General features: G+C 40.1%; 1 protein-coding gene across 1 annotated transcript in view; it reads right to left on the bottom strand.

The window, feature by feature from the left end:
* Positions 1-19432, bottom strand: part of GARRE1 (granule associated Rac and RHOG effector 1) — a 64065-nt gene that overhangs the window by 28730 nt on the left and 15903 nt on the right. Inside the window, exons 3-5 of the mRNA XM_069457275.1 lie at positions 17512-17566; positions 10822-11063; positions 9774-10473 (exon numbers count right to left, since the gene is read on the bottom strand). Coding sequence (XP_069313376.1) covers positions 9774-10268 — 495 coding nt within the window. The 5' untranslated portion in view covers positions 10269-10473; positions 10822-11063; positions 17512-17566. The remainder of the gene's footprint in view (positions 1-9773; positions 10474-10821; positions 11064-17511; positions 17567-19432) is intronic.

Here is a 19432-nt window from a genome sequence, read left to right as displayed (position 1 = left end):
CCTATTTTGAGCATCAAAAGACCACTATGCCAGATGCAGTAGCTCATGCCTGCAATGCTAGCATTTTGGAAGGCTGAGACAGGAAGATCACTTGAGTCCAGGAGTTTGAGACCAACCTGGGCAACAAAACAAGACCCCATTCAAAGAAAAATTAACCAGGCATGGTGGCATGCCCCTGATAGATACTTGTGAGGCTGAAGTGGGAGGATCGCTTGAGCCCAGGAGTTTGAGGTTGCAGTGAGCTATGATCATGCCACGGCACTCCAGCCTGGGTGACAGAGTGAGATCCCATCTCTTAAAGAAAAAAGATAAAAAGACCCCCTTTCTACACTAGCATAGTTGCTGCAGATTAACCTACACACAAACTCTACCTTCCTAGAATATTGCAAAATTTAGTTTTAGTTATTCCTCTTCTGATTCAGCCCTGAATACCTGCGTGTGGTTGGAATGATGGTGTGCCCAGGTCCACACCCCATTTCCTGAAACACCTTGTGATTTTCCTTTTTAAAACAATTTTTAATTTTTTTCTTTTTTCTTTTTGAGATGAGGTCTCTCGTGTTGCCCAGGATGGTCTCAAACTCCTGGGCTCAAGTGATCCTCCTGCCTCAGCCTGCTGAGTAGCTGGGATTACAGGTGTAAACCACTATGCCCGGCTTTCTTTTATTTTTTTAAATTTTTTTCACCTTGTGATTTTCATATCAATGCAAATAATTTCTCACTAAGTTCACTGTTCTGCTCAACTACACTCAACAGTTCATCTTTTTCGTATCCCTGCAGAATGAAGAACAAGTAAAACGGTCATACATATATTTATTTCTGATCAGTTTAAAAGTCTAGAGTGAGTGACACACCTGAGGCTCTGACTGGGTGGGGCAAAGGCAACATATGTAACCTAAACATCTGTACCCCTGTTATATGCCGAAATAAAATAAATAAATAAATAAATAAGTCTAGAGTGAAACGATGTCGATACAGATTGTCTGCTTGTATTAGAAATTCCAAAGCCATTCAATCAGTTTTCTCTTCAATACTTACTTATACCTTAAACATTACATGTGGTTCCAAGTGTCCTCAACCTTATTCTTAATGAGGCGTCTTTTGTTCTTATGATAATTCCAGAGTCATTACATAACGACCTAACCAACAGACCAGAATGTCATACAAAGACCTAAATGTGTCTCCAGAGAAATAGAGAATGCAGTAGACAGACCTTGCCTGGACTATGGAAAGTACTTATGAAGATTATACTACAGCACAAAAATGTAAAAAACAGGCTCACTGAAATGAACAAGTAAAAAACTAGAAAAATAATAACCAAACCTTTTTGCAATCAGCATTAACCTAGAATATAGGCAAGCTGTCATGCTAGGTATAAGAGAAAAAACAAGGGAAAGAAAGCTAGCACATGCTCAAGGGGGCAGAGGCAACACCAAATGCTAATAATTCAGGTAAGATTACATTCTCAGCTCCTAATTTATGGACTAAGCATTGTGGCGCACAAAACTTTTATATCAGTAATAAATATTCATTGTCAATAAATTGGGGCAGGAGATCAGCTAAATAAACAAATAAACAGTACTAAATATTCCTAAATAGATATAACCATTGATTTTATATTTCCTATACAGTTCAGATTCTACCTATACATGTTTTTTTTTTACAAAAACTAGATATTATGTTGTTTTATAGTTTGCTTTCCAAAATAAAATATATCAAAAATTTATTGTCTCTGGGAGGCCGAGGCGGGTGGATCGCTCAAGGTCAGGAGTTCGAGACCAGCCTGAGCAATGAGCGAGACCTCGTCTCTACTAAAAATAGAAAGAAATTATCTGGCCAACTAAAATATATATAGAAAAAAAAAAATTAGCCGGGCATGGTGGCGCATGCCTGTAGTCCCAGCTACTCGGGAGGCTGAGGCAGTAGGATTGCTTAAGCCCAGGCGTTTGAGGTTGCTGTGAGCTAGGCTGACGCCACGGCACTCACTCTAGCCTGGGCAACAAAGCGACACTCTGTCTCAAAAAAAAAAAAAAAAAAATTTATTGTCATGTCAACACACATAAGAAGTTTTATATTTCAACTACATTGCTATAAATCTTAACTAATAAGAATTATAAAATATTATCCAGGGAAAAAATGAAAGGCCACTCAAGGTAACTAAGTCCAACCAACAGACCACTATAAATTATAGCAGACAAAGATCTCTGTTCCTGAGTTATTTTTCCCATTCAAAATACAAGTTTTCTCCATAAACAAACAGATTTATATTATAGCTTTACATAAGGCAGAAACTCCATATGGTCTAGAAGCCCATTAGAATTCAGGAAATTCTATTGATGTGAGTGTATATTTTGTTAAAAATTGTCACTTCTACCAAGAATACTAAAATACCTTAACTGACAAACTGATTACAAAGATAAACAGGGAATTCACAAGTAGAAATTGGTCCCCATGAACATTATTATCCTCATTATGATACATTGTACCAGATGCCTCCTTGAGACAGGGATCACCATTCCCACATGACAGGGACACTCCCAGCCAGTTTTATCCACACGGCGTTCCAACCAGTGGTAACTGTGGCAAGTCTTGCAATGAGGTGGCGAGGCCTCACCTCCTCTCAGCAGCATCTCCATCCTCCTTTTTATATTTATTTTTATTTTAAACATTTTTTTTCTTTTTCTTCCAAAATCTCTTCTGGAATCCCTCTTCCTTGAAACACCTGCTTTTCTTGGTGCCCAGGACACTGCACTTGCTTCGTTTTCTTCCTAGCTCGCCAGCTGCCCCCATTTCAGACTCCTTGACCACTTCCTATCTATCGTCTGACCTCTAAAAGCTGGAGCGCCCGGGGTTCACTCGTTCTCCAACACACTTACTTCCTTGAGGACCCTGTCCAGTTGGCTTGCTTTAAATACCATCCATGGATTGACGGTCTCCAAGCTCTGGACGTCAACCCTGAACTCCATACTTGTACACCCAACTATCTACTCAAAATCACCCCTTGGATGTCTAACAGGCGTCACAGGCCTGTTATCCTAGCTTACTTTTCCCCCACTGCTCCGCATCACAGTAAACAGCACTACCAGTGGGTGAGCCAGGTGCTCATGTCATAAACCCTGGAGTCATCTTTAACTCCTCTCTCTCTCTCTCTCACACACACACACACACACACACACACGCGTGCACGCGCGCACGCACACACACACACACACACACACACACGCCACAGCACAAAATACACCTACATTCAAAACACAACTGCTGAAATATTAATCAGCCTCAAAAAAGATGGAAATTCTCATATATGGTACAATATGGATGGGCCTTAAAGACAATATGCTAAGTGAAATAAGATCATCACAAAAGGGCTAATATTCTATGATTCCATTTGTATGAAGTTCCTGGAGTAATCAAATGCAGAGACAGGAGGTAGAATGGTGGTTGCCAGGGGCTGGCAGGAGAAGGGAACTGAGAGTTAATGTTTAACAAGTGCAGAGTTTCAGTTTGGGAAGATGAAAAAGTTCTAGGGATGGATGACTGTGATGGATGCACGACAACATGAGCGTACTTAATGCTACTGCACCGGACACTTAATGGTTAAAATGGCGAATTTTAAGTTATGCATATTTTACAATAAAAAATATATAACTGCTTCTAGTCACCTCTTCTGCTACCATTCCATTCTAAACTACTATCATCTATTGCTTGGTTTACCACAGTGGCCTCTTAACTGGTCTTCCTGCTTCTATTTTAATTAGGATCAGGTTTACCTATGCATAATAAAACAAAACCAAACACCAAAAAATACCGTGGCTTACATAAGAGTGATAGTTATTATTTTCTAAGATAAAACAAACCTAGGGACAGGCAGTGCAGAGCTGGAGTGGAGATGCCAAGGCATGACAAGGAACCGAGTGCCCCTCTTTCTGTTCTGCATTCTCAAGCAAGGCTTCCATTCTTAAGTTACTTCATAGTTCTAAACGGCTAAATGACCTGCAGCCATTCTGCCTGCATTCTAGACAGTAGAAAATCGGGGGAGAAGGGAGCACCCCTTTCCCTTTAAGGAGACTTCTCAGTAGTCTCATCCAGTACTTCTAGTTACATCTTCATGGACCAAGATCTTTTTTTTTTTTGAGGCAGAGTCCTGCTCTGTCACCCTAGCTAGACTGCCATGGCGTCAGCCTAGCTCATAGCAACCTTAAACTCCTGGGCTCAAGTGATCCTCCTGCCTCAGCGTCCCGAGTAGCTGGGACTACAGGTGTGCGCCACCATGCCCAGCTAATTTTTTCTATATATTTTTAGTTGTCCAGATAATTTCTTTCTATTTTTTAGTAGAGACAGGGGTATCGCTGTTGCTCAGGCTGGTCTCGAACTCCTGACCTCGAGCGATCCTCCCGCCTCGGCCTCCCAGAGTGCTAGGATTATAGGCGTGAGCCATGGCACCTGGCCCACGGACCAGATCTTATTCAAGTGATTACTGCTAGCTATAAGGGAGAATGGAAAGTATAATCTTTATTCCAGGCACAATATGCCTGAAAAACAAAATCAGAGTTTGTTACTAAGAAAGAATGGGAGATTGGCCATTGGGAGGCAACTGCCAGTGTCTCCCCACTCTTCCCAGGACCTACAAGGCCTTGTGCCCTGCCCCACTCCAGTATCTTACAGGTTAGTAGGAGGTTCTGGTATGCGGGCTGGCCCTGTCACAGCAAGCTGGGAGTCGGGGGGGGGGGGGGGGAGCAGCTGAAAGCTGCACAGAATCCACAGTCAGGCTGGAGGCTGTTTTCCATCTGCATCGCAGCATCATCACACCTAGTGTCACCGTCTATTTATTTATCTGTCTGGCCTACCAAATCTGGAGCGCTTTTTATTGTCCTTGTCATCTTTGCCACGCTTGTAGCCAGCTCGTGTGTATGTCATCAAGGAGGCTGGTGGCACAGCTGCACGAAGAGGGAAGCAGGCCAGGTAGCTGGGGCCTACTCAGGAACGGCCCTAGAGCAAGCAAGGGCTCACAGGGGTTCCTCCACATCAGGATATTTCTGCTTTCCTGGCTCTGGACATCTCACCATTAGTGAAAGGGGCAGCAAGCCTGGTCTCATGGAGGGACGGACTCTGCCAGCAAGCCTCTCTGCAGACTGCACTGGCCTGAGGCAGCAGAGACGTGCTAGACACACAGGACACAAACCCCTGTGGGTGCTGGTCCCAGAAGGATTTTAGGAAAATGCCACTTTACAGACGCTTAGATTCCTGATTTGTAAAGATGAGGGAGGCTGCCAGAACAGGCTATTTTCCAACCCTGTGAAATCTCACACGCTGACCAGCAACCACAAGAATTAGTCCAGGAAAGGCAGTTCTATCTACAATTATATTCCACGAACCCTTCTATTTCTGTTTCCTTCTAATTTGCCCACCAAACCTAATTTTCCCCTTATATTCACTCAAGCCTTTTTAGTAAGTCTGAAATTTTAAGTCATATTCTCCTAAAAGAAACCAATATTGCCATTCCATCATTAGTCACCAAAATTCGGAACATGTCCTTTTTTCCTTGACTCCTACCTGCTGTTGGGGTCCTGCCTTCAGAAGGTGTCTTCTCTCCCTTTCCATTTTCTCCTTTGATTCACTTTTATTCTCTTCATGTTTTTTTTTTTTTTTTAGGCAGAGTCCTGCTCTGTCACCCTGGCTAGAGTGCCGTGACATCAGCCTAGCTCACAGCAACCTCAGACTCCTGGGCTCAAGTGATCCTCCTGCCTCGGCCTCCCAAGTAGCTGGGACTACAGGCATGTGCCACTATGCCCGGCTGATTTTTTCTATATATTTTTAGTTGTCCAGCTAATTTCTTTCTGTTTTTTTAGTAGAGACAGGGTCTCGCTCTTGCTCAGGCTGGTTTCGAACTCCTGAGCTCAAACGATCCGCCCACCTCGGCCTCCCAGAGCGCTAGGATTACAGGCGTGAGCCACCGCGCCCGGCCGAGCACCTGCTTTTCATGTCCCATTCTCAGTGCAAGGCAAACACTGATTATTGGCAGAAGAGGTTCACTTAGGCTTTTATGCCGAAAAGGTCTTGTAAGTTCCATCATCAGGCAGATAATATTGCCACTGCCTTAGAACACCCAAGAGAAAAGATAAATTGAAGTGGAAAGGAAGGTGCCTACCTCAAGAACCAGGTAAGAAAGGGCAGGGACAAATATTCTGGGAGTGGCAACTGTTTCCACCTAAAAGTGTTCCAGTCAGAGGAATAACTTGCTGCATATTTCTCTCTGATGTCAGCTTCATATGTTATTGTCCTTTGCATTTCAGAGAAGGGCTAATAGTACCTTTCAAGCCATGATGGAAACAATAATAGTGATGACGATGACAACTACCTGAGGCACAGTGCTTCACACACACTAATCGCTTCTGATCTTCATAAGAACTCTGGAAGGTGGGTGGGAAGTCCATTTTATAGATGGGCAAATTGAGGCTCAGTTAAATGTTAAAACATTTGCTCAAGGCCATATAAGCGGTAAATAGAGTCACCTCCTAAACCTAGATCTTCTGACTCTGTGCCCCATAATTTACTTCCTGGGCTGACATACCAAACAGTATGGCAGCCACTAGTCAACCAGTGAAACACCACAGTTACAACTCATTACCCTAACAGTGAGACTGTGAGAGTGATGCACCTAGGCTAAGGGGCAAAGTCACTGATGAGTGACTGGACAGGACTCACGCCTGCCCCAGAGCAGAGTGGCAGAGCACACAGTTAGCAACCACAGTTCCCGGGCATCAGTATCTGTCAATTAATAAGCAAATCCCAAACCTGGCTGTAAATCAGAATCACCTGGGGATCAACAGAGGCATGCACTGGTCGCCTTCAGGGGTGGGAGGGGAACTCATACTTTGTCCTAGCTATACAATGGTCAAGCATTTGAATCCTCCCAAATTCAGGGCTTTCTTCACCCACAGTCCTGGGCTGAGCTCCTGAGTGGAGGCCTTGCCTGGCCAGTCAAGTTTAGCAATGTAAGGCCACAGATTCCATTCCCCAAAGAACCTCTCAGGGCCTTACTTATAAAACCCTAAAAACCAATAGGAAAAAAATCCAAATGCCTAGCCATTTCATCTGAGCCGGTGAACATTCTGAGAAGAGAACCCTTATTGGCCTATGGCTAAATCCTCCGGCAGCACATATCTGGGGAAAAAGTAAAATGTTAAGTCTGTGGGCTGACAACTGGCAATCACATTTTGAAATTCATTTGTAAGTCAGCTGTTTGAAACTTAGAATAGATACGATAGATTCTAAAACCCACCGAGAGCACTTAGTTTGCAGACTAGTCTTGGAAAATTTGTTTAGGAGATTATGTACAAAAAACACGGTAGTACTCCAACTATCCTAATCAGCATTTCAATAGCAGCAGCCAAGTCAAAATTCCAATACAACAGTAAGTATTTCCTCTTCTCAGGTCCATGCTGGTCCCAGGAAATCAGAAGAAACAAAGTACTGCCATACCCCAGTAGCTTACCAAGACCTTACTCCTTCTCATGGTTCGTTATCTTCTCTAATTGTCCTGACCTGAGGCACAAAGGGCACTTGCCCGCCAGGGTGGGAAAGGAAAGGGCCAAGCAGGTCTAGCTCTGTCTCCTCCAATACCTGGACGCATGGCCTGAAGAAGAGCTCAATAATGTTCAGGTTAAAATAAAAGCCTTTGACCTTATTTTTCAAACCACTCTTGCCTGAAATCCTAAATAAAGCTAAAAGTGCTTATGTCATCATGGCATAGTTGTAACAGTCTGGGTCTAACATCCTTCAACACTTTCCAAAAGAGGGCAAAGTGTCCCTAACTGTTCTCTTGCCACATCTCTGTCAAGCACTGACCAGGCACATTGGTGGCTGAACAACGCGGTTCTTTGTGTAAAACAAACAGAAGCCAATGCTGTACTTTCGTGTGTGCACAAATATGTATCTGTGCATGTACAGACAGCAGTCTGGAATGGCCTACACTAGCCAGTTAACAAGGGTCACGTCAAGGGAAAGGAATGGCATGGGAGAGGAAAGTTGTTTTATGTTTCATTGCACGAATTTCTTTTGAGAAGTACAGGCCTGCTTTACCTATATAACTTTAAAAATACTTTAAGCTATGACAAGCCACTCTATAAACACTTTCAAAATCATAATTCTCTGGATATAAAATGACCCAAGAAGGTTACTACATGTTTATACCAACAGGTGCAGCAAACTACAGTCCATGGGCCAAATCCAGTTCATGGAATAGACAGGTCCACAAGGTAAAATTGATTTTTACCTTTTTTTTTTTTTTTTTAATTGAAGCAGGGTCTTACTATGTTGCTGAGGCTGGTCTCAAACTCCTGGCCCCAATAAATTCTCCTGCTTTTTTGGCCTCCCAAAGTGCTAGGATTACAGGCATCAACCACCAGGCCCAGCTTTTTTTTTTTTTTTAAAGAGACAGGGTCTCCTTAAATTGCCTAGGCTGGCCTTGAACTCCTGGGCTCAAGTGATCCTCCTACCTCAGCGACTCCTCCAGTAGCTGGGACTACAGGTACACACCACCACGCCTAACTTTACTTTTATAATTTTAAAGGGTTGTTAAAAAAAAAAAGTGTCAGAGACCACATGTGGCCCATGAAGCCTAAAATTTCCTATCTGCCCTTTACAAAAAAAAGTTTGATAATCCCTGATTTATACCAATGATGCTATCTCTTAAAAAATAATTTTAAGTTCCTCTTACAAATCTCTTCAAAATCACTTTTTTCCCCCAATATTTTTTTTCTATTGTCATTTTATTTATTTATTTATTTTAAAAATTTTGTATTTTTCTTTTAATAATTTTTTTATTTCTCCTTTCCAGGTCTATAAAGAACAAAATCACTTTTAAACACACAAAAAATTAGTCATATTACTTAATAGTCTAGGTCTTTTTTTTTTCCTTAAACCCAAATCAGTGTTAGCTCATTGAGCCACCTCAATTATCAGATTTGACTTAAAAGCCTGGAGATTTCAGCTCAAGGATAAGGAAAGGGACATACTTCCTCCTAGCACTTCATAGCCAAGAATTTTATCTAGACATACATGGACACATGGAAAAATCAATCTCAAATTAACTCTCTGAACAACTAAAAATAATTTTTTAAATCTATTGAACTAATACAAGAGATCAAAGTTTAATAAAACATTTCCTAAACAAAGTCAAAGAAAAAGGTCATCTTTATTCTGAATGAAACCTGTATTCTAATCTTACATTTTAATCTAGAGCCCTAAAAGACAAGAATATTTCATTTTAAGTATCAATGACCTCGAGATAGACTGTGAGTTCTGCAAGGGAAAAAAAATAAAGGACTCCAAGAAATGTGTTGACTAAGATTCAAATGCATCTGAACGTGAATAGCTATGAGTTTAGAACTGAAAAAACAATTTATTCTATAAACGTGTGGAACTTTCCACAAACCAATCCCACATAATGAAAATCCACAAATAAAGCTCTTAATCTTATTTAGAATTCCCAATACCCACTAAGAACTTTTAACAATGTGTTATTTGGAAATCAGGATCCAATTTGAAAATCTAAAGGACAAAAACATAAAATATGGGCTCGTTTGTTTAATAATCTTTTAACCTACTTAATGTGAAATGAACCTGGCACACACAAATTTTTTACAAGGAGAGAGTACCAATAGAAAGAGGACAAAGGCTATCATTTACAATGATTTGGAAAAAACTAAGACAATACCTTCACTTACCTCTGGAATACATTTTCCTATCTAAGTATGACACAGAAGATACTCTACCTCAATGTCCTGCAGACTGAATTCCTTCTGATCGGTAAAGTTTGCAGCCCCAGCACTAAGTTCCATCAGCATTTTGGCGATCTCAGGCTTTATGGCTGAGGTCAGCCGACTGGCTGCTTCCATGACGTGCTCCTGCACATCTTTGAGCTGCATGGCTGCCTTTGCGTAGTGAGAGTTCCTGAACACAGTGCTGAAAAGATCTGTGAGGAAAGTACTGGCACGGCAGAAGACGTTGAGGGCATCCAGGTACTTAGAGATGCCCTGCTGGATGTCGGCGATGGGAGTGGAGTGGGGCACGGCGTGGTGGCAGCTGCCTGCAGCGGTCAGACTGCCCAGGGGGGCAGTGGTGGCTGTGGATGCCAGGGGAGCACTCAGTGCTCGGCCCAGCTCGGGCATCGGGTACTGCTGGTGCTGCTGCACCTTCTGCTTGGACCCGCCAAGCAAGAAGCGCCGCTTGTAGTCCATTTTACTGTCCTGGGCACTGCAGCAATACATGCGGGAGAGAGACTGTCCCAGTGACCCTGAGTAGGTCAGGGTTCTGATTCTTTTTTTTCCAAAGTGGTAGCTAGGTATAAAAATAGTGGAGTTCTGCAAATCTAAGTTTTAAAAATGGCATTTCCATGAGGCAGGTGACGTGATCCAATGTAGATGTGAGGACAACAGGTTTATATAATTAATATTTTCAGTGTAGGCAGGACTTCTGACAAAAAATAAAAGTGTGTCCAAAATGCTACATAAGAACTGTTTAGCATTCCACTCTCTTAATAAAAAGATATGCTTGCTGAGAAAAATGTTTACTTATAATTGCTTTGCAAGAATATTTCCATATTTGTATTTACAATGGCAGAAAAATAACTTAACCTTTAAAAATGTAATATAATGTAATACCATGTATCTTCAACATACCAAAAAGTTAGAACCCAAAAACCCACAAGCTGATCAACAGCAATTTAAAAAGCAGTACAGAATTACTTTACACAAAGTCCTTAGGAAGGAAGATCAAACCTCTGCAGAATTTTGACAGAGCCTGCCTGTCAAATCCATTTACCTGTAAAGCTTTGTCTCTGCAATGCAAAAAACTTCCAAATTTCCTCTAACGTTTTCTGAAAACAAACTTTTTTTAAAAATGGCATTTGTTATTATAAGTCTTCTCCTCCTTTCCTTTTGTTTGCTGAGGTAGCGGTTTCCTTGTAACATTAATAAGAGGTGCTTCCAGACTGGGTTGGCCCTCAATTGTGAAGTCTGAAGCAAGAATGCACAGATGTATTTGTAAGGCCTCTAAGTCATTTCCTGTAAGGGGAAAAATAAAATAAAGTTAGGAAGGCTATAAGACAATGAGTAATTCTGGAACATTAATTTCTGCAATGCTATTATTCACATAGGTGGGCTACAAATGAATAAGAAATCACATGATAACCTTATAGAAGCAGAGCTGAACTAAGAAATGACCGTTAGAAAATTCCTGAAGCTACAGTATAAAAATAACACAACAAAAGTATGATTCCACACTGAACGTGGCCTGGCTCTGTGTTCAGCACTCCCTTATTTCCCCCTTGACGATGTCGCCGTCTGTGAGAGGACAGGATGAGGACTCACGTTACAGTGAGGGCTGCTGATAAGTCTGGCTTGAAACTTTATGGGGGATCAGCAAAGGGAGAGATGAGCAAAGAGCAAGAGAAATCAGGCAGTTGTTATGAAAAAAAAAATTATTCTGCGGTAGGCCTGGGTCATAGGATAGGTTTGGACAAGTGCAAAAGGGACAGGTGGGGCTCACCAAGTGAAAGGACTACCACAGCAGAGGTCCCACAGCAGGACAGCACAGGTCTGCTCAGGATACCTGGCTGGACTAAGGTACAGCCTACAGAAAGAGCCTGAAGAGGTGGGTGACCGGCAGGTACAGAGAAGATTCTTCTAATTCTCACCCAGGTACCAGCTTCCTCTCTGGGCGTTTGGAAGGACAGCCTGGCAGGGTATGCCAGTTTTCATATCCTGAGTAGCTTCTGCAGAAACCTTGAATCTGAGTAGGCTCAAATGGCAATATCTGGACATTGCTGGTTGTAGTTTCTGTTGCCTACAACAAGTGTTAATAGTCTGATTCTTCTCACAGAACTAAAAGCAGGGATAATGCTTGCTTGAAACTATCTGTTCTCCCAAACATAGTAATGGTTCAACTTCTACTGGGAGTTCATTTAGTATATATTAAACTTCAACCTATATGATGTCTGTATATAGTTTGGTCTAGTTACTGACAACCAGGTTTTCTTTCTTTTTATTTTCCTTTTTTGTAGATATAAAAAAAAAGTAGAAATCATACTTTGTCACTTATAGCCAACTACCATAACTCCTTTGTATTTCTATGACTGTGTAAGGAACATAGGAAGTTAGGTAGGTTGTAAGAGAAAGAGATAAGAATACTGTGATACAAACACATACACATAAATCCAACCAAACAGCCACTATTTATGACTCTATGTTCAAGAGAATCTTGACTCACTTTTCTGAAAATAAGTATCAAATGGCTACTCGTGAAAAATATGTTCCCAAATGTTCTTTTTTAAAATTCATGACAGGCAGGGGGCAGTAGCTCACATCTGTAATCCCAACACTTTGGAGGGCCAAATGGGGAGGATTGCTTGAGGTCAGGAACTTGAGACCAGCCTGGGCAACAAAGCAAGACCTCATCTCTACAAAAAATAAAAAATTAGCTGGGCGTGGTGACACGTGCCTGTAGTCCCAGCTACTCAGGAGGATGAGGCAGGAGGATCACTTGACGCCAGGAGTTCAAGGCTACAGTGCACTACAACTGCACCTATGAATAACCACTGCACTCTGGCCTAGGCAACACAGCAAGACTCTGTCTCTAAAAAAAATTTAAAAAATCAAAAAAACTATTTCCTGAAAGTCATTTACAGATTCAACATGATCTCTATCAAAATTTGAACTACCTATTTTACAGAAATAGGCAAGCTGATCCTAAAATTCATATGGAAGCTGGGTACAGTAGCATGTACTTGTCATCTCAGCTATTTGGGAGGCTGAGGCAGGAGCATCATTTGAGCCCAGGAATTTGAGATCAGCCAGGGTAACATACTGAGACCCTGTCTCTTTAAAAAATAAAAATAAACTAAAAACTAAAATTCATATGGAAACGCAAGGGATCCAGGATAGCCAAAACAAATATTGAAAAAAAAATGGAGAACACTTCCTGATTTCAAAATCTACTATAAAGCTATAGTAATCAAAGTAGTGAAATACTGGCATAAGAAAATATACATAAATCAGTGGAATAGAACTGGAAGGCTAGAAATAAGCCTATACATCTGTGGTCAGTTGATTTTAGACAAAGGTGCTAAAACTACTTAATAGGGAAAGAATAGTTTTTTCAATATATGGTGCTAGGAAAACTAAATATCCACATGCAAAAGAATGAATCTGGACCCCTACCTCACATCATATACAAAAATTAAATCAAAATAAATCAGAGACCTAAATGTAAGAGCTAAAATTGTAAAACTCTTAGAAGAAAACTTAAATGTAAATATTTGTGATTTTGAATTAGACAATGGTTGCTTAGACACGATACCTAAAACACAAGCAACAAAAGAAAACAATAGGCCAGGTGTGGTGGCTAATGCCTGTAACCCCAGCACTTTGGAAGGCCAAGGGAGGAGGATCACTTGAGGCCAGGAGTTTGAGAACAGCCTGGGAAATATAGCAAGACCCATCTCTACAAAAAAAAAAACTAAAGAATTAGCTGGGTGTGGTGGCACCCGCCTGTAGTCCTAGCTGCTCCAGAGGCTGAGGTGGGAGGATTGCTTCAGCTGAGGAATTTGAGGTTATGGTGAGCTATGATGGCACCACCGCACTCCAGCCCGAGTGACAGAGCAAGACCTTGTCTCCAAAAAAATAAAAATAAAGAAAAAAAACAGATAAATTGGACTTTATCAAAATTAAAACATCTGTGCATCAAAGCTCACCATCAAGAAGGTGAAGAAACAACAAAAACATTTGAAAATCATATACCTGTTAAGTGTCTAGAATCTAAAATATATAATGAACTCTTAAAACTCAACAAGATGAATAACTCAATTAAAAGATGGGCAGAAGATCTGAATAGACATTTCTCCCAAGATACACAAGTGGCCAAAAGCAAATGAAAAGATGCTCAACAGCATTCGTCATTAGGAAAACGCAAATCAAAACAACAATAACCTCTTTCACACACAGTAGAATGGCTGTAACAAAAGCAAATAAAAAGCAAAGCAGAAAAGAAGTCTCGGCAAGAATGTGGAGAAATCGGAACCTTGTGAAATGACCAAGCCACTGTGAAAAGCAGTATGTCCGGTTCTCAAAATGTTAAATACAGAAGTGCCATACGACCAAGAAATTTTACTAAAGAAAACTGAAAATCACATGTTCATATAAAAACCTGCATACAAATGTTCCTAACAACATTATTTATAATAGCCAAAAAGTAGAAACAACCTAAATGTCTATCAACTGATAAATGAATAAACAAAAAGTGGTATGCCAAACAATGAAATATTACTGAGCCATAAAAAAAAACTGAAGTACTTATAACTGTTTCAACATAGATGAACCTTGAAAACTTTTGAAAGAAGCCAGACACAAAAAGTCACATACTAAGCCAGATGGGGTGTCATGTGCCTGTAGTCCCAGCTACTTAGAAGCTGAGGCGGGAGGATTGATTGAACCCACGAGTTCAGGGCTGTAGTGTGCTATGATTGTGCGTATGAATAGCCACTGCTCTCCAGCCTGGGCAACATAGCCAGACTCCATCTCTAAAAAAGGGGAAAAAAGATCATATAGTGTATGATTCCATTGATATGAAATGTCCACATAAGGCAAACCCATAGAGCCATAAAGTAAGAAAGTAGTGGTTGTCAGGAATTGGGGGTAGGAAAAAAATGGGAAGCAGCTGCTAATGAATACAGGGTTTCTTTTGGGAGTGATTAAAATGTTCTGGAATAAGATAGTAGTCACGGTCATACAACTTTGTTAACATACTAAAACCTATTGAATTCACTTTACTTACTTATTTATTTTTTGAGAGACAAGGTCTTGCTCTGTCACCCAGGCTAGAGTGCAGCAGCATGATCATAGCTCACTGCAACTTCAAACCTTTGAGCTAACTGATCCTCCTGCCTCAGCCTCCTGAGTAGCTGGGACTTCAGGCCCGCACCACCAAGCTGGCTAATTTGTTTTTATTTTTTGTAGAGCTAGGGTCTCGCTACATTGCTCAGGCTGGGCTCAAACTCCTGGCGTGAAACAACCCTCCTGCCTCAGCCTCCCAAACTGTGCTCAGCCTAGACAAAGACTTTATATCGGCTATTTTAAATATGTTCAAAGAACTAAAAGAAACCATGTCTAAAGAATGCAAGGAAAGTATAAGAACAATGTTTCAGCAAATACAGAATACTGATAAAAGATAGCAATTATTTTTTAAAAGAACCAAATAGAAATTCTGGAATTGAAAAATATAACTGACATAAAAAACATACACTAAGTGGCTCAACAGTAGATTTGAGTAGGAATCAGTGAACTTGAAGATAGGCCAACTGAGATTATCCAGTCTAAGAGACAGAAGAAAAAAGAATGGCTAAAAAGGAACAGCCCCTCAGAGACCTGCAGAAACCATCAAGCACACCAGCATACATACAGTGGGATTCCCAGCAGATGTGAGAAATACACAAAGAATATTTGAAGAAATAATGGCTTAAAAATGCCCTAAATTTGATGAAAACCATGAATCTATACATCCAAGAAGCTAAATGAATTCCAAGTAGGACAAACTCAAAGAGATCCAAACTTAAGATATTATAATCAAATTGTCTAAAGCCAAAGATAAGAATCCTGACAGCAGCAAGAGAGAAGCACTTCATCACACACAGTTGATTCTCATTATTCACAGAAATTACATAAAGTTGCCACAAACACTGAATTAGGGAACACTGAACCACTGCTCCTAGAAGACATACATGAGTTAGGTTCCTATGAGCTTCTGGTCATAACATTTTCATACAACGATCAATACATAAACTTGTTTTACATGTGTTCCATTTAAAGATACCTTATTTAATATTGTTGATTCATTAATATTGAACTCACAGCTAACAGCACTATAACTCTTACCTAAATGAGGCTTATCTAACACACATATTTTCTGCATATGGCACATCATAGCCTTCTGAGCTCAGGAACACTAGACACCACTTCAGCATTATGTTTAGGGGCCAATTTAAATAATGAAATTGCCAACAAAAAGCAGAAAAATGGAAAAAAATATGACATTAAATAGACCATTAAGAGGACACTGTTTACAGTCTGAGAAGTAAAACAAGAAGGCAGGGCATGCCTTATTTGACTTCAGCTGGGGATGTGTGTGTTGGGCGATTCAACTTTTTCATACTCTGTACATGTTCTGAAAATGATTACAAATGCTCTGTGAGTACTGATATCGGGTTACAAATAAAGTTTACCAAGTAGGCAAATTTGTAAATACAGAATCCACAAAATAATGAGGATCAACTATGTATCTAACACCACTTGAAATACTCGTATTCCCAACATAATGGGATATTCTTCTTAAGTCTAAAATACAAAAATATCAATCTATGAAACAAATAACAGAGGGTTCCTGAACATCTTAAAAGATACCCAGAAGTTCCTTTAAGTAGTGAACCTTGGGTATATTTAGTATAATACTGTGACAATTCTATTTTGCACAGCCTTTCAGGATTTCATTACAATTTTTTGTTTGTTGGTTTAAGACCGTCTTGCTCTGTTGCTTGAGTGCAACAGCATCAGCCTAGCTCACAGCAACCTCAAACACCTGGGCTCAAGCGATCCGCCTGCCTCAGCCTCCCAAGTAGCTGGGACTAAGGTGTGCACCACAACGCCCCGCTAATATACTGTTGGAAGTCAAGTGATGGGTACATGAGGTTCATCATATCATTTGCTCTAATAGCATGTATTATTGAATATTTCTGAAACAAAATGTTTAAAATGCATACAAACATGAACATACACATGCACATGAGCACCTGGATTTTATTTTTATTTTTTAAAAATTAAGTTCTTCCAAATGCTGTCTGAATGCTTTTCAAATGCTTTCCCCCCATATTAATCTGCCTGAAAGGCCAAAATATGTTCAGTCCATTTAAGGACATTTCTTTTCCATGTTTTCTTTAAAAGAATTTTCACTGGGAAAACATTCACCATTTATGAATCCACTATTCATGCTGCACGGAAATAAATACGAATTGTGAAAGACCTCAGAAGTTAGTGTAGCCAAGACTTGTAAAATTTAAAGTAACATATTCAAAAATTTTAATGCTACTTAAAATTCTCAAACACATGGCAAAAAAAGCATTTTAGTAGGTTAAGTCACATCTTTTCAACACAATAATTTGAAAAGGCTCTCAATAAATTAAAATGGAACTCAGACGTGATTACATCATTTAAAACACTCATTTCTGCAAATCAGAGTCATCAGCAATTTCTATTTCAAACAGTAAAGAACACGTCTAAAACCAGATCAAGATTCAGTATAAGAGGGTTTTCTTATACCCATAATTGGTAAGATATGAGAAGTGGTCAGTCATCCTGGGAAAATCTCCTGAAGCACTTCCCTCTAGAGAGGCAGAGCACCAAAGTGAACACAAGAGTGGTCCTGGGAGCCTGCCTAACTCGGTGAGATCCTGGCTCTGCCACTTACCAGCTATGTGACCTTGAGCAACTTCCTTAACCTCTCTCTGCCTCAGTTTCATTGTCTGTAAAATAGGGATAATAACAGTAATTACTTCCCATATAGTCTAGCAGTTAGGAAAATAGAAAGAAAACTTAAAAAAAAAAAAGAAAACAAAAACAAAACAAAACAAAACCCAGTAATTACTGTTATTGAGTTAAATGAGTTCATACGTAGAAAGCACTTAGAATAATATCTGGCATTTATTAAGCACTAAATGCCTGATGATGTTTTTATTATCATTCCCACAAAACAAGCAAAAGTAAATAGGCCTTGTTATTTCTGTTTGTCTGGAAAAAAGTTAGAGAAACAAGAAAGGTCCTGTAAAGTTACCCAACCCCTGAACCCAACAGAAATCTACCTATCCCAGGGCAGGAAGGATCACACGCTTCAGTGACGCTAACTTCTACTTAAAATGGACTAAGTAGCTACAAGGAGAAATTTAATCCCTGAATTAATTACAATTTTCCTATTTGACAAAAGATTGATAGCTATGATTTGTGAAAACAGACAACAATTGTAAATCTACTCAGTCATTAAGCCAACAGAGGAAAGGGAGTGGCAAGCAGTCCTTATGTCAGCAATGGTGTGGCATAAAGGAGTTTCCTTTCAAGATGACAGGCTAAATATAGCCATATGCACTTACCTCCCCATCCTCCCCAAATCCCAGTGACATAACAGACATTCATTCATGAAGGAATCACAGCATAACAGTAATGAGAAGGTCTGAGGGCCACAGTTTATTTGAATGCTGGCCATTTTCTAGACGACGGAGAGAAAGCAGAGGAAATTGTATTACAAGATAGACCAGAGCAAAGCTGGCCACTTCCTAGGACATGCAGGGCCAAAGGAGGGCAGAGAGGCAGAGCCCTTTTTCCTACAGGCGCTGCAGAAATGCCCAGCTTTGTGTCAGCAGGTACAAAAATCAGGAGTGGGAAACAGACTAATCAACCTGATCTCTTCTGTACTTTCCACTCTCAATCACTCACTCAGCCAATTCCCAGCAAGAGGACTGCTGGAACAACAGAGGAACCTCCTGCCAATTACCAACATAAAAAACCCAGTTCCTACATTGATAAAGATACCAGATAGTGAAGGAAAACCAAGAGTACAAAAAATGACAACTAAGATGAAAAGCTGACCAAACCAAAGAAGAAACATATATTTTAGGTCCCAGAAAAACACCTGAAAAGAATTCAGACTGGTAGCCTCAGAGGGATTTGAAAAGACAGTGCATCCTTTATATTCTAGTTTTTGTTGTTTTTTTTTTGAAACAGGGTCTTGCTCTGTCTCCCGGGCTAGAGTGCAGTGGCATCATCATAGCTTACTCCAACCTCAAACTCCTGGGCTCAAGAGATCCTTCTGCCTCAGCCTCCCAAGTAGCTGGGATTACAGGTGTGCACAACCACACCTGGCAAAGATAGTGCATCCCTAAAACAAAATCAAGTAAATCATACAGGAAACCGAAATCAAGAAAATTCTTGGAAGTAAGAAATGTGATTGCCAAGATGAAACACAAAGGAAGACATAAAATAGGAATGGAGTAAGGTATAGGGGATAAAAACACACACACACTTTTATTTTTTAAAACAAGCAATGGAAGAATAAACCAAAAACCAATAAAAATGTTTACCTATTAGGTATAGACAAGAACACCAGCAAGAAGGAAAGCCAGACTTCTTTCATTCTATCGGGCTTTATAGTTTTATCTTTAAACCATGTAAATATTTTATATAATTAAAAAACAAATATAAATAAAAAAGAAAAATATCCCTAAAAATTAAAAAAAAACCCAGATGAACCTAAATTATTTATCAAATTAGTGGCATAACCACACAGAGAAGAATTACTCCAAGTTTAAAACCCTGTTTTGACTGTACCTCTCTGGAGT

The sequence above is a fragment of the Eulemur rufifrons genome, chromosome 24 (genome assembly GCF_041146395.1).
Source record: "Eulemur rufifrons isolate Redbay chromosome 24, OSU_ERuf_1, whole genome shotgun sequence".
NCBI classification, from domain to species: domain Eukaryota; kingdom Metazoa; phylum Chordata; class Mammalia; order Primates; family Lemuridae; genus Eulemur; species Eulemur rufifrons.
This window is presented reverse-complemented; position numbering and strand designations above follow the sequence as displayed.